The following is a 23,790-nucleotide window of genomic DNA, read 5'->3' on the forward strand; positions in this document are numbered from 1 at the left end:
TTAATTGAGATTTGAGATCGTTTTCCTTGTATAACACCATCTTACATATTGGATGCAACATTTATCCGACAGCTTTTGGTACATCATGTGACTATAAATGATTCATTTGTAGTTCACAATGAACTCCACCTCTACCAGCTGCAGCTATGCACATGAATACTACACCCATGTATGATCCTAAAAATATCAGTTAAAACACTAAACAAATAGAAGAATTGCGTAATAACAGGTTGTTTAAGTACACGAGTTTAACCTTCAGTGCCTTCATGCGCTCCGCCCGGTCCTGCACACTTTACGACACTGTTGTTAATGTATTTAGATGGAGCGTAGGGCGGTGGCCGGTGAATGAATGATCAAAGCGCTTTCCGAAGGTTTGGTGGGCGGTGCGTGCCCTGTATTTACACCGAGCCGCTCCGCCCTACGACGCGAGATAGAAAACTGTCTGTGGGCCGGAGGGATGAAACAAGTGGAAGGAGATGTAGCCGACAGGCACAGTTTAATTACTCCACCACACGCACTACACCTCGTCGGCTCCACCGCTCGTTTTCTCGGTGCGCCGTAGCATCATCCACCCATTTTTGCATAACAGCTCGAGCGATCGCTTTTCTGCGCTGCTGCTGCGTCGGAGCTACATGGCCGCAGCACTCACGATGAGCGGCGGCGTGCAGGATGATCCCTTCTACCCGCTGCAGAAGGCGACTCTGCCCGCTGGATTCCCCCTGGAGGAGTCGGCGCTGTTCGGCTTGGATTGCAAGATCGCCGAATCGGACAAGGCTGGACAGCATGACTACGCACAGGTAAACCTCTTTGAAATCGACTTTACCCATTAGTGATGTGTTTCATTGAATGGGCGTGGCAGGTTATTTTTTAACAGTAAATCAGATTGTTGTTTTGTTATTTTTGTTGGCCTCCAAATTTCCACCGGCCTCGCTGCGTGATGTTAATCATCACTTTGTTTTTGCACTATTTTCGGTGTTGAGCGAGCAGGCTGAGACCAGCTGGACTCGTAGCCGAGCTGCTCCGCCTGCATTCACCGCATGTTTTCGGTGCCAGCCAGTTGGTGAGCAGTTGTTGGTCTCCTCTTGGCGTCCCCTCACGCCGTCATACCACGCTGACGACAACTGACTCCAGCCTCGGACTGAAAGGTCCCGGCAACTCTGTCCCCAGTTAGCAGGGAAACTTGTGCAGCAGAACAGATAGGTCCATATAACAGCTGGTAGGATCAGGAGCCTCAAATAGCAGCCCATCCCCAGACTACCGCTGCTGCTGCTGCTGCTGCAGCGGACGGGGAGGCATGGGTGTTTCCCCATTCCCTTTCATGTTGCTGTTTCATCCTCTGCTGCAGGGCTTCTCTAACTTTTATACCTACACATCCACTGGAGTTGCACTGTACAGCTCAATATGAATGATGCATTAAGTTATTCACACGTGGTGCCAGTTCAGCCAGGCTTCTTCTTTAGCCTTACCCCAGCAGCACATGTGCAGATTTCTGATGTTTTGCGCGGAGGCTTTTCAGGTGTGATTCTACATTTCTTTCCACCAGAACACAACCTGATCCTCAACTGTTGGCCCCCGCAGCTGCTGGGTTTTTGAGTTCAGCCTTGCAGGCGGAGAGGGAATGTGGCAACCGCCTATTGATGACTACTTGATAAATGCTTTAGCCGTGACTGTCCTATCAAACCTTTGTCTTCTCAAAATAGTGCTTCAGAATAGTTTCATGGTGGCTCATGAGAAGCAGAGCGGAGCAGGTTTCGTTTGGCCAAAGTTTATTTTTAATCTTTCTAAAAGCAACCTTTTTTTTTTTCTTTGGCTTTTCTTTTTATCTACAGGCAAAGTGTGAGATGGACAGGTATCTCTCCCCTCAGCCTCTTCCCCTTCAGCCAAGTCCTGCGGACAACCAGCAGAAGTCCCACAGAAACAGCTCCTCTGCGGTGGATCAGTTCTTCACCGACGATCACACCGGGGCTCCATACACCCTCAACATGAATCTTTACCTCCCTGACGTCGCCTACTTGAGGATGGGCTTGTGTCAGCAAGTGAGGCCCCCTCAGCACCAGAACCACGCAGGTCTCACTCAAATTAAAACAGAATCTGCCTCCTCGTGTTTCTCCCCCAACCTGCAGCCTCACTGCCCCAACGCTACGCCCACGAGTAGCTGTGGCACATCTGGGCACGGCCCTGGCAGCATTGCCATGGAAACCTCGCCGGTAAACATGTCGTTAGCAGGGTTACCAGACTTCTCCAGTGTTTTCAACCAGTCGGGAGACGATTCAGTGCCAGAAGTGTTTGTCAAACAGGAAATGTCATCGCAGTTTGAGCAGCACGGCCTCCACCACCATGACAACGGCGGCTCGCTGTTCCAGCTCCTAAGCTCCGGCTTGGATCATCACCATGGCAGTGGTATGGAGGCTCAGCATCAGCAGCATCAGCAGCATCATCAGCAGCAGCAGATACAGCACACTTCCACGACCACAATCCACACGCCTTTCCACGATTTGCCAGTTGCTTCTTCTGCTTCTCAACGAGAGCAAACTGCCAAGCCTGCCTACCGCAGCCTGGGTGCCGCTGTATACACGCATCCCCACTCTCAGGCACACCCACATTTCCTCCAGCAGCAGGTGCCCTACCTGCCGCCCTCTCCGCCAAACTCCGAGCCCGGCAGCCCCGACAGGCAGAAGGAGCTCCTCCACACCATGTCCCCTCCCCCCTCATATGCAGCCACTATTGCCTCCAAGATGGCAGGTAACACACCTGGACTCGGTCCTGGCTCGGGACCCGGCAGCTTAGCTCACCCCCTCACCGCAGGCCCCACATCAGTCCCAGGCCCATCCGCGGTCCTCCCCCAAGCCCCTTCAACGACCTCAGTCCCAACCGCAACGCAGAACGCCGCCACTGTCCGCTACAACCGGAGGAACAACCCTGACTTGGAGAAACGACGGATCCATCACTGTGACTACCCAGGTTAGAAGAATAACACATGTCTGCCACTGCATGATTGTTGCCACTGTGTCTATTCTTTCACTGCGCTGTGGTCAGGTGAATGTCTGGTCACTCGCAAAGGTCAGCTCTGAGAAAACCAGCTTTTATTTTGAGACAGCCGTGCATTTTTTTGAAATTACATGTTGCGTTTCGAACGACTTTCCCGGACCTTTGGGTCTCGGCTGCAGCAGAGAACACGGCGTACTGAAATCAGGATATTTTGCAAAGCGGAAGGTCTGTCACTGCCTGTCAAATAACTATCCGGTTTAAAAAAAGCGCTTTACATTCATTGTCTCACCTCAAACGGCCGTGCCACTCTCAACCGTCGGCCCTCACGCAGTGTTGTGGCTTTAAAGTCATCACTGGTATGATTGTGGAATGAACCTGTGCGTGGGCGTGTTAATTAGACAGACGTTCTCCTTGAGCCATTTGATCTTTTTTCCCACATACACACACACACACACACACACACACACACGTGCAGGCAAACACCCGAGATTGCTTGCTCAGATAGAGGATTTATTTTTTTTAACTGGCTCATACACACACACAGACTGTAGCTGTGTGATGTGCAGCTACTTGTAGGACTTGTACTGTCAACTAGCCTGTGGCAGCATGTAAAATAGGCTTAAGCAGAGCCTCCTGTCGCATGTTAGCACACGTTCAAACTTCTTTAAAGTCATATGAAGCAGATACATCATATCCACAGATACTTACTTCACTCATATGAACAGTATATTAGTCACACTGCTGCAGCTGCTCAGTTTAATCACAGCAATGCATGACATTTTATCATTTAAAGTCATAATAAGTCTTTCTAAGTCATTAAAAATGTCTTGAACTTAAAGCGTCCCAACTTTAACACCTAACTTACAGTGTCTGTCATCGCTGCGTTCTGTTTTAATACGTTTTAACACCAAATCAGACTATTGTGGTATTTTTTTTTTTTAAAAAAAGCCGGATATGTGAGAGAGCAGTTTTTGAGTTTCCACAAAACAAACATTTACTATATTTCATTCCAGGCGGCTTCTGTTCTTCATTAGTTAAAATTTTTCGCATACCGCAGCTCGGTTCATTGGGTAAATACATATCTGACACATGCGAATTATTTGGATTAAGCCTTCTGTTTGTGTTTATCTCCACGTCTTGTCTGTCGCCAGGCTGCAAGAAGGTCTACACCAAGTCGTCCCATCTGAAAGCCCACCTCAGGACTCACACGGGTAAGACCTTCCTCTTATTGACGGATATTTTCTTTAAAATAAAAAAGAGAGAAAGAGAGAGACATCAAAAAAAAAAAAAAAAAGACGCTGCCACACCGGACTCGTATTTCAGTATCCGCGCTGGCACCGTGTTGCTAGGCAGAGTGTTGTGTTCTTGGCATGTGTGTGTAAATGTATCCTACCCCATTCCCATCCACTGCCCAATATACTATTCCATCAAAACAGGTGGAAGTGACACACTTCTGCCAGGGGATGACTCTCAGACTATGTGGCCAGCGCTAGACGTGTGGTGCCATCTTTCCCAGCATCCCCTTGCCTGTTCGGAAATGGTTCGAATGCTCTCGTACACTTTTCTCTGACGCTGGTTTGTCTCGTTTGCCAAATATAAATACATACAAGACGTGCCTGCGCAGACACGAAAATATATTGGCTCGTCTTGCTCCTGATTTGTCCACTTTGTTCCCCGGCGCCACTTTGTTCTAATCACTTTCCCTCTTTTGCGTTTGCATTTGAACTGTTTTTGGATGAGCAAAGTCAACAAACAAGCGCTAAGGTGTTGGGCTCCACCTCGCTCCAGCTATCCAAACAAAAGCTTCTGTTGATATCTACGCATTCCTCGCTCATCTGGGTACACACAATACTCACTCCTAACCTGGGATCTGTTCCACTTATAAATCTGAACGGCCTGTTCAGAACATCGTTGTGGGTGTGCGTGCCTTGCATTACAGTACTGGGAACATGACACGACAATTAGATCTGGCATCGCTCATGCTGCAGGCTGATTGCGGTTATTGCAGTTATTACGGACCACAAGATGAGAGCGCGACACGTGAAATGTTGTGTAGCTGCATATCCGTGTTGCTTTTCCTGCGCCTTGCTTAGTCGCTCTCACCCTTTCATTTCATCTAATCATCCTCTCTGTTTCGGTGCCATCCTCCCACCTTCAACCCTCCCCGGATCGCCGTCCTCTTCTTTATTTCTGTCTTCGTCTGTTACTCATTCTACGTCTCTTATTCAGCCGCTTGAATGAACACTTACACGCTCACACACACACACACACACACACACACCTGTCAGTAATCTGTATGAGATGATTCCTAATGCGTTTGGGTCCCAGTGGGAGTTCCCACTCTAATCTCCATCAACATCCATTACCCTGATTGTTTGTGTGTCTGTCTCTGTGTCTGTGTGAGTGGGTGGATGTGTTTGAGAGTGTTTTTGTGAGAACTGAACACTCTGTTCGCTCATTATTATTATTATTTTTTTCCCCTCAGCATCTTTTTATTGTCTCTCCACATCGCGTTCATTTCCAGGTGTGCGCGTTCGTTTCCGTGGTCGGCGGCGCTGCGATTCCTTTTGTAACAGGTCTGCCGCGGTGGTTTTAACAATGCCGCAGAGCTTGCTGTGCTTGTTTTAAATTGTCGGTTAGCTCAAATGGGAAAGACAATATTTTCTTAGGCACCCCGAGTGATTTACGGATCTGTTTGTTTTTTGTTTGTTTTATTTTGATACATTAAAATTTAATTCAGGGGAAAGGATTTTTTAAAATAAGTGATAAAAAGAGACAAACCAAATAAAGAATAAGAAAGTAGGGGTGAGTTTTAGCCAAAGACGCAGTAGAAATGGCAAGATATGTATAAATGTGTCGTCTGCATGTGTAGTCTTTGCAGGATGATATAGTCTGGATGTTTTTGGGTCCCGCCAATTCAATTTCATTCACCTCCACTTTAAGACTAGCTTCGGACAGACTGGAAATGCTGGACGTGAGCTGGCCAAGCTGCGGGCCCTAAGGCAGAGGTGGCCCCAGAAGGGAAGAGGTTGTGCTGGTTTGCCCGGGGCTTTAGCTGAGTATTATTGGAATGACAAAGTGACAGAGAAAGGTACTACATCCATCAAACAGAACAGCCCAAGAGCAAAGGCAAGACAATAGTCAGACACTCGGCGTGAGAAACTTGCAGCTTTGGAGTTTGAGTGCTGGATGAATGCCTGTGAGTGACAGCGTTATGAGTGTACATGTTGTTAGACAACTGGACTTTTCAGTAGAGCCCGTTTTCCCAGTTGCTCCACCCATCTGAATCATGTAAGTCGGGGAATTAGCTTGTGTTTGTGTGTGTTAATCAGTGTCATCAGTATTTGTGTACTTTTCTATTGACACAGCTCTGCTCTGGTATATGGAGTCCTGGAAATTATGTGGTCAAGCAAGGAATTAATCTCCACACTACTGTTTGCTCAGTTCATCAGTCGGCAGCTGCACTCATTCACCCTATAACCTCTGTCCCGCAGGTGAGAAGCCATACAGGTGTACGTGGGACAGCTGCGACTGGCGCTTCGCCCGCTCGGACGAGCTGACGCGCCATTACCGGAAACACACGGGCGCCAAACCCTTCCAGTGTGCCGTCTGCTCTCGCTCCTTCTCCCGATCCGACCACCTCGCCCTGCACATGAAGAGGCACCAGAACTAGCGACACTTGCACACACACACACACGTGCACACAAACATGTACAAGCACTATCTCCACACCCGTAAAGACACTCTGCCTCACACGACTGCAACGTTACAAGCTGCCTGCTGCAGAGCGGCTTTCACTGACATCACAGCTCCTCCTGGTGCTGCTATCGTGTGCTAAAGCGGTATGATAGCCTAACAAACATGTTGCTCTTAACCCAGAGTGGGACAAATTGGAGCTTGTAAAGTAGGAAGCTAGAGGCCAGATGAAGTTCCTGGTCCATTAACCTCCCCGTATACCTTCTTGGTATAGGTTTCTTAGGACAAATACAAAAAAGAAAAATGAAAATGGTAGCTCCTGATTGTGTTTCCAGTCCATTTGGACTCTTGTGTGACTGGAATGAAAGCACTTAAAACAGTATCTTTTGTCTTTATTCTAACATAGAACTGACTTCTTTTTTTAAAAAAAAATAAATAAAAAAAAAAATAATAAAGGAGAAACTTTTGTTTGCAAATCTAGTCAAGCCAAAACTTTGTTTACTCATTGGTTTGTTCTTATAACTGGAAAATCCAGATTTGATTTTTTTATTAACCAAATCCTTAGGTTTTGCACTAGAATCTGTGATCTCCGCCTTTTTTGGCACGTGTATCTCATTCACCACTGGAACGACGATTATCACTGCTGGACTGGATCTCTGTGAACGCCACACACAAATCGTTGCTGTTCAGATATTAAAAATTGAAGGCATTTATACTCTGGAGAGAGGGAAGATAGAGCAGGGGGAAAAAGACACGAGACAGAGAGAGGGAGAGAGGGGTGGAGACGGAGAGATAGAAAGATTTTTGATTTTATAGGGAGGAGATCTGAGGACGACTGAGGAACAGAGGGAGGTGGATGGATGCTAAAGAGCAGCACTTAGGTGATGAATTATTCAGGTTGCCTTTCGATGGATTTCAAACCAGAGAAATGTAAGCAGAACCCATAGACGAATCCTAAACTGCATTCGGTTTAAAACAGATTTCACTGTATTTGATGCACAAGCTTGAATTAAGCGTCTTCAAACGACTCTACACCAATCTCATCCAGCGCTTTGCTTCTTTTCAAACTTTTAACCAAAGCATCATCATCGTCATCATCTTTCAACACCTTATTAAGTGCCTCCTTCTCTGGGTCACGTGTTTTTGTTCTGTGGTAGCTGAGCTGTGATCGGTGTAGTTTTAAACACACATGGTGCTCTCTTTTTATTTCTTAATCTATTGAATCTCTAGACTCAGTTTGGGAAAAACAAAGTCAACTTCTTCATTGTCACGTAACAGCTCGGCCCTGGCCACTTCACGGACATCCTGACAACTTTTTTTTTTCTTATTTTTTTATAAACTAAAGTGACAGTCAGTCCTTTTCTCTTCACTATCTGACGATGTACACAACTAACTTGCAGCTTGGCTCTATCAGTCAATCGAACGTGGACGCGTGTTTTGTTAAAGGATGGGTTCACTCAGTGCTCGAAGTGGGAAAAAAAATAAGTACCAGTACTCTCCTTACTCACAAATTGGTGTCATCCAATTATTGGGTCCTACTTTCTGAGTTGCTACAGCAAGTTATGTATACTAGGAGATATTTCACATGTTTACAGCAAAAATTGTACCTAATCCAAGGGACTACCATTTAAATTGTTATGGTATTAATGATTGACGATTTACAGGATCTTTAATGTGAAGACCACGATGCCCTAGGTGTATTACAAATCCCTGGATGCTCACTCTCATACGTCCATCTAACCCCACATTCACAAAGGCAGTCAGGCTTTAAATATGCTTGGCAGGTGACTGAGCAAACCTTCAGTGTATCACCACCCATCAGGTCAGTGCAGTTAGTGTGTCTGTAGCCGATTCATTGCCCATGAAAGGCAGTTTTTGGAGTGACTTTAATCACACCTTAAATGCTGACTGGTGTGCACTTCTATAGATCAGCTACAACCGCATAGCTCGAAGTCTGACAAGACAGATTGTTGTGTGATTTTATTATCTAATGAATCTCTCAAGAATCCAGCTGCCTACCAAGTGATCCAGATGACCCTCGGGCGGCCTGCGCTCCCTTTTGTGTGCGTGTGTAAAGTTGGCTAGTGTTCGACTTTTGTAGCTCTGTTGTGTCATCTCCTGGCTCTGTTTGAGTTCTCACTGTGCCATTTTGTATACTAGGCCAGCATTTTTGGTAGGTTCATGTAATGTCATTCACTAAGATTAAGGGAGATGAGAATAGGTGATTGCCAAGTAGTGCCATGTACCCCTTGAATATGGAGTTAGTTTTGTGAATCGTGCATTGGACTTTTTGATCGACAGTAAATCAGTTTGGTTCTTGCTTGCAGTTACAGGGCATTTCAACCAACAAAAGGGTGATTTGATACCTAGGGTTAGTTCCAATTTTCTACATTTGTTTGCAGAACACGATGAACAGTTGGTGAAGGTTGAAATTTGCCAAAGTTTTACCCCCTACTGGACCGGAGTGTTAAACTGGTGCTAGTGTTGAAATGTTGCTATTCACTGGTTATTCGCCGGTTCTGTGGTTCCTGAGCAGAACTAGGGCCCAAACGGGAAAGGAACTTGTTCTCTGTTGGACAGGAAGTCCCCTCAGAGAACCTGATGTGGAAAGAGTACTGACTGGCAGCTTGTGAGAAGTTCTGGTTTGCAAGAACAATTCACGGTGGTGTACACCAAAGAGTCCGATGAAAGGCTTCCCACGCATTTCGAGCACTGGGTTTTCATTCATTTTTATCTTTGAAAGATCCAGTTAAGATTTCATGATTCAGTTTTATTGACTTTGGTTGAACTTCAGATGTTTTGTCCCCCATACCTTACATTGAAACCTCTCCATGAAGGGATCTTCATTAACAACAAACTCTTCTAATGTACAGTACATATGTTTATTTGAACAAAGTCTGAACCTATCCTTTAATATCCACCTGAATGTCCATTGGATGGTGTGATTTAGCCTGCACCTATAACTGTATTTGTTCATTCACTGCAGGTAGCGTAAAGATAATATAGCACTGTAATGTATTATGGTAAATCTGACTATTTATTTGACTGTGTAGAAGTGGGGGTTGTATCAGATCAGCCGTCTTTTCCCCAGCAAAAATGCCTTAATGTAAATATATGCACTGTAAATACTTTTTTTTTTTTTTTTGCTTTTTTTTCCTCTTTTGTTATAATTTTGTAAACAATAGGGCAAAAAGAGGAAAATGCCCCGAATCCAAAAATATTTGAGCCTTTTTTTTGTTTTGTTTCTTTGGTTTTCTTGTCAAAACTATTTTGATGCCATCGTTTTATACATTGTCCTTCCAACAACTTATTTTGTAGATTGTTTTTTTTTTCTTCCATGGTAAACGTTCCAAAGACAAAAGTTGTTTTTTCTTCAACTGAGTGAAGCCGATGCTAATAAAGTCAATTGACACTTTTACAAACGTGCTCTTGTGCTGAAATTAATGGGGAACTTTTTTTTCCTTTTTTTTCTTTTAACGTGCGGCGGCGGCATGTGGTACTTTTGGGTCTTGATCCGCAAAAGCGGTGCCATGCTGTGCAGATAGAAAGTGTGGTGCCCGTGGGACGTTAGAACAAGCCTCGTCAAGGCCCAAATAAAACAAACGAGCCATAACCGCGCTTAATCTTTTAAAATCTAAACAAGTTTTCTGTGCGAGCGCTGATCCTCTGTTAAGTATTTTTCTGTGGTGGAGTCGACATGCCTTCAAACTTGAGATTATGCTCGAGGAGATAAGAGGAGGGGAGATGTGGAGGAGAGGTGAAGCACTCTTGTACGGGACCTGTGAGTAACCTGCAGCACCCTTGCTGATCAACAAACAATAGTCCTTTGATATCCCAGCAAGAGACAATGGACAAGAAAATAAATCTGACCACCACTCGGGGACCGGAGGGGAATCCCACTGCATCGAAGTGGACGTACAAACATGCACACACACCATATGTTCTTGGTTTAAGTCATAAATGTGACCCAGGGTCTCTGTTGTAATCTACCTCAGATGTCAGAAAAGAGGGAGGCGGAGGGGAGAGAGTGAAAGAAGTGAAATGCAGAACAATCTAAACAAAAGAATCTCTGGAGAGACCCAATCAACCACTTCCGTCCTCCTACATCTCCTTCTCCTCCTCCGCTCTCCTTATTTAATTTCATTTTTCTCTCTTTCTCTTTGTCTTTCCATGCACCGTATCCCCCTCTCCTCCCCGGTGGAGAGTATTGTATGAAAGTCCAGGGGCGCCGCTCCTCGGGTCAGAGTGGAGTCTGTTCTCATAACCTGCTCCACTCCTCATCTTTTCCCCTTTTTAAATCGCGCACCTCTTCCCCCTTAAATCCTCTCTGCTCCGTCTTTACCTCTTTAAACTCGCGAGGAGACGTTTTATTTCAGCCAGTTCTCCTCTTTATTAAAAAATCTCGACTCCCTCCCTTGCCAAGTTTTCAAATTTGTAGGAGTAAATGAAAATGTAGACGTGCAGGTGTTTGCAAATATTAAAAAAGTGACGATGAACGTCCTCCACAGACACACACACACACACACACACACACACTGTGGTGATGAGTGAGTGGGAGCTACCGGTTCATGTTTTGGATCAACTAAATTAATGTCACACATCTGGAAGAAGGCTCCTGCCTGCTCCACCCTCTGCTGTGCTGCGTTGGTGTGATTCCCAGTTTCCCTTTGTGTGTGTGTGTTTAAGTGTGTGTGTGTGCGTGTGTGTGCATGCTGGTATAATGTTTCCAGTGCTCCTCTCTTGGAACAGACCACCCACTCAGAAGACCAATAGAATGACCACGGGGAGCCCAGATAGACACAGACACACACACGCGCTGACACACACATATGCAACTCCCTCCAAAATCAACCCAATATTCTCAGAATAGAACATGTTGTTATCAGAGATTGAAGAGATACCAGAACAGCTGACACAAAGTTAAAGATAATATCAGAAATTGAGGAGGGTTTCATTTCAAGACGCTACGTTCATTTTAAAAAATGCTGCCTCAGGTGAACTGTTCAGTGGTTAGAAAATGTTAGAGGCTGGAAATGTCGGAGCCTCATTACGGCGCACCTTTCAAGTTCCTTACCGAAAACTGCCATGGGGGGAGTTAAGCTGAGAACGAGCTGGAGCACCGGAGGGTAAAAACAGAGCTGCGCCATACCCTCATTTCTGGAGATGAATTCTGAGGTCTGAGACCCAGATTGCTCCTCATGGTTCCTTGCTGTTGTTAGCATTAACCTCAATTAAGGAGGAATTATTAATTGTACAAAAGGGGCCAGAGACCTCCAGTGGCACCCAAGGATCACATGTTTGTTTCATCCTTAAGAAATGGCCTGAAGGTGGCTTCTAAATTCTTACTTCATCTTGCAGAGAGACTTTAACGAGCAGGAATCAGCAACAGCAACCTCTATATTGTTGTACTGATTGGTCAAGCTGACATTATTTTATTTTTTCGGCTTCCAAACCAAAGGCTTTAAAGGATAGGTGTGCAATTTTGAGGCATGAAGGGCATCTGTCTCTAGTCATTCCTCCTGTTCGTATTAGATATTTAAAAGGACCCCAGTGTGCTTCCAGTGTAAGAGATAGGAGCAGCAAAAAATGTACTGCAAAGTTTATGAGGAGCTGCTATGAAGCTGTGGCTGTGTGCATCATACAAATAAAGTGGAAATCTTCCAGAGTAGCAGCTTTTTTAGTGTAAAGCCTCCTTTTCGTGGTTCATCAGACACTATTCTGTGACAAGACTGTAATAAATAGTGGTAAAAATCCACTGAGAGTGTACAACATTAGCAAATATGCCCCGAAGTTCATTGAACACAGGGTGGCTTTAATGCTAGCAAGACGAGGAATGATTGCAGAGAGCAAAATCTGTATACTATTTTTAAAAGTGACTACTGCTTACACATAGCAGTCATAGCAATACATAGCACACTATCACTCTGGGGGTAATGTATCCACATGTTTCAAATTACATTCATTATCCTTGTTTGTATTATGCTTACAAGATTCATATTCCAATTCTTTTATTGGAATAACCACAAAGCAATCATCACAGGGTCAGGTCATATTCCAGCGTGACAACACTGCTTGATTTGTGGCGCTGAAGGCAAACTAAAATGGAAGCCGCCGTGAAATAAGGCACGAGTTCTGCACCTGACGCAGCGGCTAAAAGCGACAGGACACACAAACACAGAGCAAATAGCAAATGTATTTCACATTGGACCTTAAACTTGTCCGGCATCGATCTAGTGGATATACAAGTCGCTCTATATTAGCCCAAATAAAAAGTCATACATATGCATCTTTTCTCTGGTCCCATTACAAATGGCTTCTAGCAACTGCTAGAAGGTGTCAGGATCAACGTGTCAGTGATTATTGATGGATTATAGTGCAAAATAGCAAACTCTTCCAAAAACTGTGCTTAAAAAAGGCCTCATCTGATACACCCCTCCTTCTTCACCAATCACACAGTAGATAAGGCGAGTCGGCTGACAGCACTCTGACTTAAATACATTCTTAGCAAAGTTGTTGTTTTAGGGTTGATTTAAGAGGCCAAAATATCTCAACGGCAAAATATCCCTGAGACGTGTCAGCTGCTGCTCTGAAGGGTGAAGTCTTGTTTTATCCACAATCACAAGTTGCCGTATTAAATGAGTTCACTTCTTTGCGACACTCTGCGTTTGAATCATAGCAGTGTTGTATAAGTTGTCAAGGAGTTTCAACACCGCACTGCAATGACTAATAAGCAAAAGATGACAAACCCTGCAAACCATAAACCTCCATAGTGGTAACAGATCAACACAGTTCCCGATAAGGAACTATTCACATGAAAATTCTGGTAATAATTGATCTATTCTGACAGAAATCTGTTGCGATATATTGAGTCACTCCGGGCTACATTTCAGTGGGTTCCACCGCATGTAAAATGAGTGCAAAGGACAAACTCATTAGGCCTCCCTCCGTATCAGGCAAATATCTTTGCACCTGCAAAACACTCCGGGTGACACCCTGAGTGGGCCTTCAGAGGAGACAACAGAACCCTTTTGCTTTCATACTGGATGTATGGAAGTGGATGCCTTTCTGTGAGCTCTTATCATGATTTATGCAAAAAACAGAAAAGCCCCTACAGGTCATATATCGTCCACATACATCCACTTAATCATGGCTGTTTGCTCACTGTAAACTCCTAGGTCCCTAGCCGGACTGTACTGAACACCTCCCTCACCAAACAGCTAATAGTTTCCTCTTGTTTTCTCACATGCTTTACAGCCTCATAGATTAGAGGTGATGAAGCACATGTGGTCACCATTTGTTTAGTCATAGTGTCTTATAACTGGAAGCTTCCATCCAACATGTCAGTCGGCTGCGGTGGTGAAAGTTAAGGACATTTACTCAAGTACTGTACTTAAATTAGGTACGTTACTTGAGTATTTCCCATCACAGCTGCTTTGCCTACACTTAAATGTGAATCAATTCTTCTCTTCTCTTCTTTCTGATTTGGATCTTCTGCTGACGAAAGCGAACATACGAAACTGGAAAAGTTCAATTTTTCCTTGTGCAATAATTCAATTTTTCATTTTTTTTCCAAATATGTCCTAGGAACCACAGTCTTTATTTTACGAGTTTTAGCTCAGAAAACAGTTGATATTAATTGTGAAACTGACCAAAAAAACATGTTTTGCATCCCGCATAAGAAACATAATCCATGAGCATGGCAGTAATGTGATCTTCTATTGATCAATGCCTAATTATTCCATCCTAAATTATACTGGCGGATATATATATATAAATCTCTGAACAGAGTCTTTGTGCATGTGATCCTAATTTAAAAACTGTTAAGCTGACATATTTATCACATGTGGCTATGTGTTCCCTTCCCCTCAGCAACATGTGATCACATGTTACGATGTGTAAAGCTTCAAATATCCATAGATTGAACGGATAGGAGGGAAATGATATGCAGTAGCGGGTCAGTGACTTGTCAGCATGAACATGCAGCCGACGATGACTGGAACCTGCTGCTGCTTAAGCTGCTTATTGTTCTGTCTCTTGTCTTTGCGTCAGTTTGTTCTGTTTCAGAAATCGCTGTGTGGGGGACTTTAAATTCTTGTCATAACAAAAATACTTGTACACTTAGAAAAACACAAAAGTGTCTTTGTCTTTAAAAAAAAAAAAAAGAAAGAAATAAAACATGATTCCTACTGAGGCAGTGTGCTAGAGACTACCTGGCATTTAAACAGCGATGTGTTTCACTTGAAACATTTCACATTAGGCCAGATGTAAATCAATGAAATGATCCATTGTTTCCCAGGCAGCAGAAACCAATAACATATTAAAACAGAGTTTAATGAAAGGATTTGCTTCTAATTGTAGCTCTTACTAATTCACACACTCTGCTCTGGTTTGTATTGGGATAGTGATTCATTGCTCAATTTCACAAATTTGTCTGACATTATGTTAAGAGTTTAGAGTCATGTGAGGTTTTGTTATATTCTCACAGTTTCTGGAACAGTTCCTCCCACAGTACAAACACATTCAAGTTACTGTATGTTGATTAGAAACCTAATAGCCCGTAGGAGGTAATGTGATTTATCTGTGTGGACTGGCCCTGTGATAAACTGAATGATAAGCAGTAATGTCCATGAAATAGTTCTGCTGAACATATATATAGGTTTGGTAACAAGTCGAATCTGGTGTGTGCAGCCAAAGTAAATAACCATAAAGGTAGATATGCCTAGCGTATGATTAAAAACCATCATCAGCGCAAGCTCCACCCAAAGCGAAACTTGTGTTGATGATGGTCCTACGTCTGGAGCATTCACTTTCCTTTTTTTTTTTTGATGGTGCTCTACTTTCCTTTTTTTTGATGGGACTTTCATTTCATGCCAACTGTTTATAAATGCATTCACAAAAAAAAAATTATTCATTCCGTCACCATTACTGTCAAATTCAGGACTTGTTGTAGGAGCATAATAACTCCCAAGAATGTCCCAGCCAAGACTGGCATCGGCACAATTAACAGGATTACAGACAAACACATGATAATCCTGAGGAAATAATCTTTACAGAGCATTTGACCCAAGTCAGGGATCACACAGGGACACTATGAAAAAGCCAGGCTGTGATATCACGTCATTCATTTATCTACAGTAACAGAAATGTTGTTTGGTTTCCTTGCTGACAGCCCCCAGTATGTCCAGTAATTGTGATGACTGTCAAGATGATGATGACGTTAGTTAGTTGTTTTGTAATTGTAAAATGCACCGCCGCTTTTTTTAAATCTTATTCTTCCCTGTGTGTGTTTTTCTGTTTCATGGGAACGTTACAAAGTCCCCTCCATCTTTAAAAGTGTAAAGGCAGAAGGAAATGTGGCACACACTATGTAAATATTTCGATGTCACGCTCTGGTTGGACTGGTCACAACCCCAAGATACGTACAGACTGTGTAGGCGTCGCACACAGACACGCAGGGTGTGACCAGAAGCACGGGGATAAAGTTTGTCTAGTTATTGATTAGCTGAAAATTAATAAAGTTTCTCTGACATAAACATTCAAAAGTACACAATAAGAACATTTGACACGTTTTATCTCCTGGCCTAGATGAGTAATTTGAGGGAGTATCCAGTGCACAACAACCACAACCTATGTGACTTTGACCAGTTAGATACTGCGCTGGTACAAACTGAATTTTCAGCGCGTGCAGTTCAACAAGCTAGAGTTCTACTGAACTACATTAAAAAGGCACCAAACTATGGGAAAACTCTCTATCTGGCAGCACTTCCAAACACACACACTGACAGACATGCAGTCTCTTGTAGCTAAAGGATAAGCACATAATTCTCTACGTGAATAGTCGTTACATAATGAAAAGAGGTTTCTATAGCTTGTCCTAACCTGTCTGACCAGAAACTACCCTGTGTACATAGTCGTAACGTGTGTGCATGAGTACCAGACACATGTTGTACAGCTTTGTGGGTGGACAACCATGGCAGATCTGCTTTATGAAAATAATCAGCCCCTTTCACCCCTTGTCATTACCCCCCCCCCCCCCCCCCTTTCTTCCGATGAGATAAAACATTATCCTATTATATGATGAAGGCCTCTGTCATGCCTGAATCCCCCTGCTGCAGCCAAAATATCCCCTAACACCTACACACAGCCACTGAACACATGGCGCAGCCTGAGGAGGCTAAAGAATCGCACATCCCCTACCTCACAGCCCCCTCCTCCCCCGTCCTCTCTCCCCTTTCTTCTCTGGCAGCTGTGCGTCATTTTAAATGTTTTCTATGAAACCTGGTATTCATAACTGCAGCTCATGATTCCACCCTCGAGTCCCACTAATGTTGTAATGGTAACAGTTTAATCTGTACGGTGTTGACCCCGAACTGTTGTTTAGATTTGACCTGAGTGGGAGAAAAGAGAGCACACATACTACAGCTGGGATCCATTGTTTCCATGAGAAACCTTCTATCTATCTATCTATCTATCTATCTATCTATCTATCCATCTATCTATCTAGAAGCTGGTGAGTCATGAGGCTGCAGCCACCAGGAAGGAAACATGGCAGATAAGTGTTAGATCCCCTCACACACACTCTCATGCCACCTGACTGAAAAAAAAAACGACTCCATGCAGAGAGTTTCTCGACACCTACATGCAAAAAGCTCATCATTATAGAGGACTAATTAGCGTCATCGCTGCTGGTGTCAAAAGTCCAACCGACAGTCTTATCAGCGCAGGCTTCTTGAAACACAAAGGCCTCGTCGCTGAAATCATATTTCATGTCAAAGCAAGTGGCTGACATTTTCCAAACAATTCTCCTGCATGCAGGTGTAAAGGGGCCAGCAGCCTTTTTTGGGGACTGTGGTTAATCGCTGGACATAAGCTAGGATTATTTGACAAATAAGTATATAATCAGACAAAAATATAACATAACATCGATGATTATGTTATTTCACTCTTTCTAAAAATGGCTCAGATCTGTGCGCAGGTGACGCCTCATGACTTGACACTGACCTTCCAAGGCCAGCTATCGAAAGAAAACCATAAATATAATCATCAGACCACTGATTACACATATGCCTGTCTGCGCGCATGTGTGTGTGTGTGTGTGTACAGGGTTAAGAGCTTGATTAAAAGAAGGTGGGCTGAGAATGTCACAACCTTGCACTCATAGGATGGGTGGAGACTCCAGACATTGTGGAGACAGAGGTTATAAACTTGGAAAGCGCGTTTTGTCACGAAACGCTATTGTGATTCCACTTTTATATTTCGGATGAGTAATGTTTTATAATGCCTCTCTGAAGAACCTGTCCGTTGGCATTGTGGAGGAAGAGGTGGTGTGTCACATGCACTATACAACGTATTCTGAGAGGAGCTGAACATAACAGCGCGACAGTGATAATAAAATACATCATTAACCTTGCTTGAACTGTTATGATTTCTCACTAAATGCACTTGTTGTAACAGTTTTGTCAGTGCCACACAACGTGCTTAGCTCACAATACAGTTACTGTTATTACTGCTTCAGTGTTGATCCCTCACTGTGAGTGTGCTTCCCTTCCTTTCTCACTGGAAGCCTAGGAAATTGTGCCAGAAATCCCACTCTTCATATTGCTAAATAAAAAAAACAAGAGAATGCATCTATTGTTTATGTCATTCTGAGCTTGTACATTTTAAATATGAATATCTTCCTGAAAAAAACGTGTTTTCACAGAGAACAAAGAAGAAAAAAGCTTCTTAGAGTGTTTTGTTTTCTTGAAATTAATGACAGGACTCGAAAACATGACAATAAAAACAGACTGTTGCAAAAAAACTGCTTTAAAAGTAATTTAAAGGTTAAAGGTTTATTTTCTAGCTAAGATATACTACATGTTCACATCCCTATAGTAATTTGACATATTTAGTTCCTATGTTTTCTTCTTTATTAATATGAATCAATATGTTATGTTTCAATGTCACAGATTAAGCTGTACTGCGGTGTTTAAAGCAGATAAAATAACAGTGGTTACAGATGAATGCATCCCCACTTGTGATCCAGTTATAGGCAAGACAAGTTTATTCATGCACTGTGGGGCATATAATTTAAAGTGCTTTTGCACAGAGCAGAAGAAGAACGTGGATAAAAGCAATGAAAATGACAACAAGGCTAAACAAAGCAGAATATTAAAAGACAAAAAAAAAAAATCAAGTAAGGGTGCATAAAAAAAATATAAAGATATGAAATGTATGAAATATTTAAGCAAAAGTCTTGGTAAACATTTCTTGTTTAAGATCTTGTTACAAGCTTGAGTAGCTTACTTTTATTTCTGCACGAGGAACCATGAACTACTGAAAAAGATGTGAGCGCAGGCAAATTTCGTCATGTGCCTGCGTCTCCTCTGCTCAGGCCTCTCCTGTGTTTGTCCACCTCAGGGAGCTGTTGGTGGTTGTGCGAGCCCAGGAGACGAGCTGCAGCTCTATTGATCTTTTTTTTTTGTGTAACTTCTCCACAGGCCTCCCAGTTCTGTGTAAATCATTATGATTTTTTTTCCTTCATGCATGAGAGAGAATCGGGCCTCGTTCTCCATCACTGCCTGTTTCTCTGACTCCGTCTCACAGACACTCACCGCACCGCACACACAGTCAGAGGCAGAAATAATATTTTTCTTGAAAGCTTCTTGAACTCTGCAGATGGGAAAACATGCCACTATTTTTGCCAAACTGCTTCTTCCTGGAGGTTAAGTTACCTCCAGTTTTAGGAGGTCAGCCAGACAGTCTGTTATGGAGCATGTCATCAATAAGGCGCAAAAATAATTCGATTATATAGTCTCACTTTGGTGCCCAGACCAGTCATAATCCATTTACCTTCAGAGGTGATCAATAGGCTCACTGTGGGAGTGACTATGGAAATTGTGTTTTGCTGCCCTCTACTGGTTTTGTCTTACATTACCTCTAATGTGAGCTATCAGATACGTGTTTAGCCTCCTTATGTGTAGTGATTTACCTAACTGATCATATTATCTTTACGGTAACAGTTATGAGCAGATTATGTGATCATTTTGGACAGAATTAATGAATGTCCTCCACTGTAATACACTAGGCATCTTTTGGTATAACATACTTATATTCTACATGTGCAATAATTCATAATACAAGCTTGTTGATGTGAGATGACATGAAACGAGAGGAGGAGATGAGATCAGGGGAGACGGGACGAGACTAGACAAGATTAAACATGATGAGATTAAATAACATGAGATGAGATTACTGTCTCGAGATAAGATAAAATGACATGGGATGAGGAGATCGTCAGATGAGATGATCGTCTCAAGATGAGATGAGATAAGATGAGACTGATGAGTAAAAACCTCTTTTAAGATGAGGAGATCTCAAGATGAGATAAGATAATTGTCTCAAAATGAGATTAGATTAGATTAAATTAAATCACTGTCTCGAGATGAGATGAGATGAAATGAGAGTGAATTAGTGAAAACTTCTTTCAAGATGAGATCTCAAGATGAGATGAGATGAGATGAGGAGATCTTAAAATGGGATGATCGTCTCGAGATGAGATGAGATAAAACCGATTAGTGACAACCTCTTTCAAGATGTGGAGATCTTGAGATGAGATGATCGTCTCGAGATGAGATGAGACTGATGAATAAAAACCTCTTTTAAAATGAGGAGATCTCGAGATGAGATGAGAATTTGTGAAAACCTCTTTCAAGATGAGGAGCTCTCCTCTCCGGTAGGGCAAGAATCCTAATGAACATGTGCAGAGCATTTATCACCACAGCTTGTTTCTAACTGGAGGAACTGAGTGAAGGATACGGCGCCCTGATAGCTCACCTTGTTGTCTGTTTTAGTGGTGCAGGTTTGATCCCAGCCTGCTCCCTTTGCTGAACCAATCCCCCCTGTCTTTTCTAAAACATTAAAAATAAAAAGAAGTCTGTTACAGTTGCCCTGGGTTTACCTACTTATGGTTCCTTTAAGCACTGCATTACCGAGCATAACAAAACAGAATCTCTTCAAGTGATTGCTATCCTTTTATGACTTTGTGACATATTTTTTTAAAAGTGTTATATGATCGAAGTAATTCTTCCTGTTAACAGTGCGGGCTGGTAGTTTCTTCTTCTACAAACAGCCTTGAGGTTGATGCAGCGATAGCAGTCCTTAATTGAATCCAGAGCAGAACTGGTTTCTCAGACTCTCCTCCCTCCCTCCCTTCACTTTGTCTTGTCAGTCCAATCAGTACTTTGCCGTCTGGGTTTTACGCACATTTACCACTCTACAACTTCCTCTGAGGATTTTATGTAAGAGTCAGTCCTTTTCATTTTCTCTGCACATAGTCCTCTCACATAGCTTTGAAAGCCTAAGGGCAGATATGAATTTACTATTGCACTGTTTATATAAATTTCATCTTTTAAAGGACTGAACACCAAGTGTGACCTATTTTGACTTATCTTCTCACCACTGCCCTTCTTCCGCAATCAAAAGTCTCTGGACAGCTTTACCAAACCAGGAACATTTATTAGATACCGTGTGTGCAAAGTTGTGGTTGTTTACAGAGCTCCGACATAATCCAGTGAGTGCTAGCTGGTGAAAAGCTGTTAAGGTTTACACACAACTTTTTAATTTAAATCATGACTGCTGAAGAAAAAAAAAGTCTCACGGGGAAGCACACACAACACACACCAGTCCTCGGCAGGAAGATTAGGAGCTGGGTGAGGGCACGAGTGACACGGCAGAGTCAGTCCTTTGTAATACAGGATCAGACCAGGTCAGAGATGACATGAGGATCAGTCCCATCACAGCCGAGTGGAGCAGGTTGGCTGTGAAAGTGGACGTACAAGTTTTTGAAAGCCAAACCTCAGCACACATAGACGTCCCTTGGGCTTTTTGTCCCCCAGGCAACCGAGGAGCGGCTCTTCAGGTTGAACAACAAACAATTTGTACAGTACAGAGAACCTCCAGCAAGCAGCTTTTTTAAAATAACAGACAAATAAAGAAAAGTAATTTCACACAGTAGTTTTGCATTTCATGTGTGCACAAATGGATTCTTTGATCCAGCAGCAGACTTACTGTATCAGGGGATGTGTGGGGTCAGAGAAGAGGGAGAGTATTTCATTTCATGCCTTAGGCAGGGGAGTCTTTGCATCAATATCTTGTTTCAACATTCTCTTGTGACATTTATTATGTATAAAACTGTATTATTTGGATATCTAGGGTTCATTTGTCTAATTTTAGGGAAGAATCCAAAGGGATTTTTTATTTTATATTAATTTCAGTCCCATTTTCATACCCCAATATGCAGTATTATAGCTCCAAACTTTGCTAAAGAAACTTCTCCTTCTTCTCACAAAGGCCTTGCAAATACTCTCACATCATCACAGGTACCACAGGTGCAGATTTTCACCCAGATTTCCTTGGGATTTTCGATCATTGTCACAGAATAATAACCTTCTCCAACTCTTCAATGGTGCACCCAGGAAAGGGGCGAGTTTTAATGAAGACACGTTTACACTACAACCTTGTACAACTCTTCATCGTCCTAGAAATATTTGGTCCGGTTATTTTACACGTACTATTCCACCCAACTTTAACATCACATGCACGTACACACGTCCATCTGGCCTTTCTGAGAAGCTAGACAACACCCTCAGTGCTGCAGCTGCTGCAGCCACCATCACGAAGTCAGAAGAAGTAACAAAGCCTGGGAATAGTATTATTTAGGTGGTGCAATATATGAGTCTGGTGTTCACGACAATAAATACAGTTCAGTGTACAGTGGTTTGATAGCACCTGTTAAGGTTATATAAGTTGATTAACTGTGTGTATGCTATTTAAATAAGTGAATATACAGTATTGTTAGTTATGAAGCCCTGAGGTCAGCCATTTTAATAAGTTATCACCATTGTGGTTATTCATAAATATCTTTCTGACAACTGTCTCCACCCATAATGACAGAGGTCTCAGATGGCACACTGACACATACAGCATACAACACACGCGGACATCATCTTATACACAACTGCATTTCGTTACAACAAAACAGCCGACAGTCTAATTTAATCAAATTGACATAAATTAATTTTCTTTAGACACCTCTGCTAATTATAAAAGTAGATAAAAACATCCACACGGTTTTTGATGAGACCATTAAAGTGGCACGTCACTTCTGGCAGACATCTGAACTTCATATCTATGGTTATAATTAGTTTAACGGTTAGACCATCCAAATCTCCTTTCATTCAACATCTAAACAAGATTCCTACACAGTAGTTTACCCAAAACCCAAAATGAAAGTTGTTACTTTTTATGAACAGGTTAAGTTACAGTAATATACAAATACATCCATTCAGATCTATTTGAAATGTTTCAAAGAATGAATATTGTGAAGTTTTTCTTCACCTGCATAAAACATTTTCTGGATGTAAATCTCTACCGTGGAAGTGTATTTCACTGTACCATGTATTTCTCTAATTTCTATTATTAGCATCATGCAGGACTTGCTATTTTTTTTAAACCTATATGTTCCAGTCATTCACATCAACTTTATTCCAGGACATCAACACCGAACCACTGCAGCGACAGGAATAAATGAGCAGAAAAGGCACATTAGAAACATCTGATTCATGGCTGATCAATAGAGAGTGGGCAGACTGGAGGAGATTTCTAAAATCACCCCAGAGATCAACCTGAGAATTTAAAAACAATGCCATGCTTCTGATCTACATGGGGCTACAGTGCAACTTTCCACCGTGAACAAAAGCATCACAGGGACGTCCTCTGATAAGACAGTGAAAAGGAAACCACAGGAAGCTGCTCGGCTTCCCCTCTGCAACTGGGCTGATAACATTATTTCAGAAAAACTTAAAAAAAGCCAAAACTGCCCGTCTTTTGCCTTTCACGCTCACATATAATTTGTTGCCAAGTAACCGTGGCCATGCAGTCTCTGCTGCATAATTCCTCCTCATTTGAGATCTGAGCGATATAAGGCCTGCAGAAAATCTTGTAGAGGTGCACAAATACTGCCGTCACAGAGGTGCCCTTTTATACATGTGTGATACATTGTAAGGGGGACATTTATACCCTTTGACAGTTCTGTATATGTGTCACACCAATGTGTGATTTATGATC

General features: G+C 42.7%; 1 protein-coding gene across 1 annotated transcript; it reads left to right on the top strand.

The window, feature by feature from the left end:
* Window positions 1-46: 46 nt before the first annotated feature.
* Window positions 47-10,100, top strand: klf5a (Kruppel like factor 5a). Its single transcript, XM_084562320.1, has 4 exons — window positions 47-797; window positions 1,830-2,961; window positions 4,140-4,199; window positions 6,483-10,100. The coding sequence occupies exons 1-4, from the start codon at window positions 633-635 to the stop codon at window positions 6,659-6,661; spliced, it is 1,536 nt and encodes a 511-aa protein (XP_084418446.1). The 5' UTR covers window positions 47-632; the 3' UTR covers window positions 6,662-10,100.
* The last annotated feature ends 13,690 nt before the right edge of the window (window positions 10,101-23,790 follow it).

The sequence above is a fragment of the Chelon labrosus genome, assembly GCF_963514085.1.
Source record: "Chelon labrosus genome assembly, chromosome: 15".
In the NCBI taxonomy this organism is placed as follows: domain Eukaryota; kingdom Metazoa; phylum Chordata; class Actinopteri; order Mugiliformes; family Mugilidae; genus Chelon; species Chelon labrosus.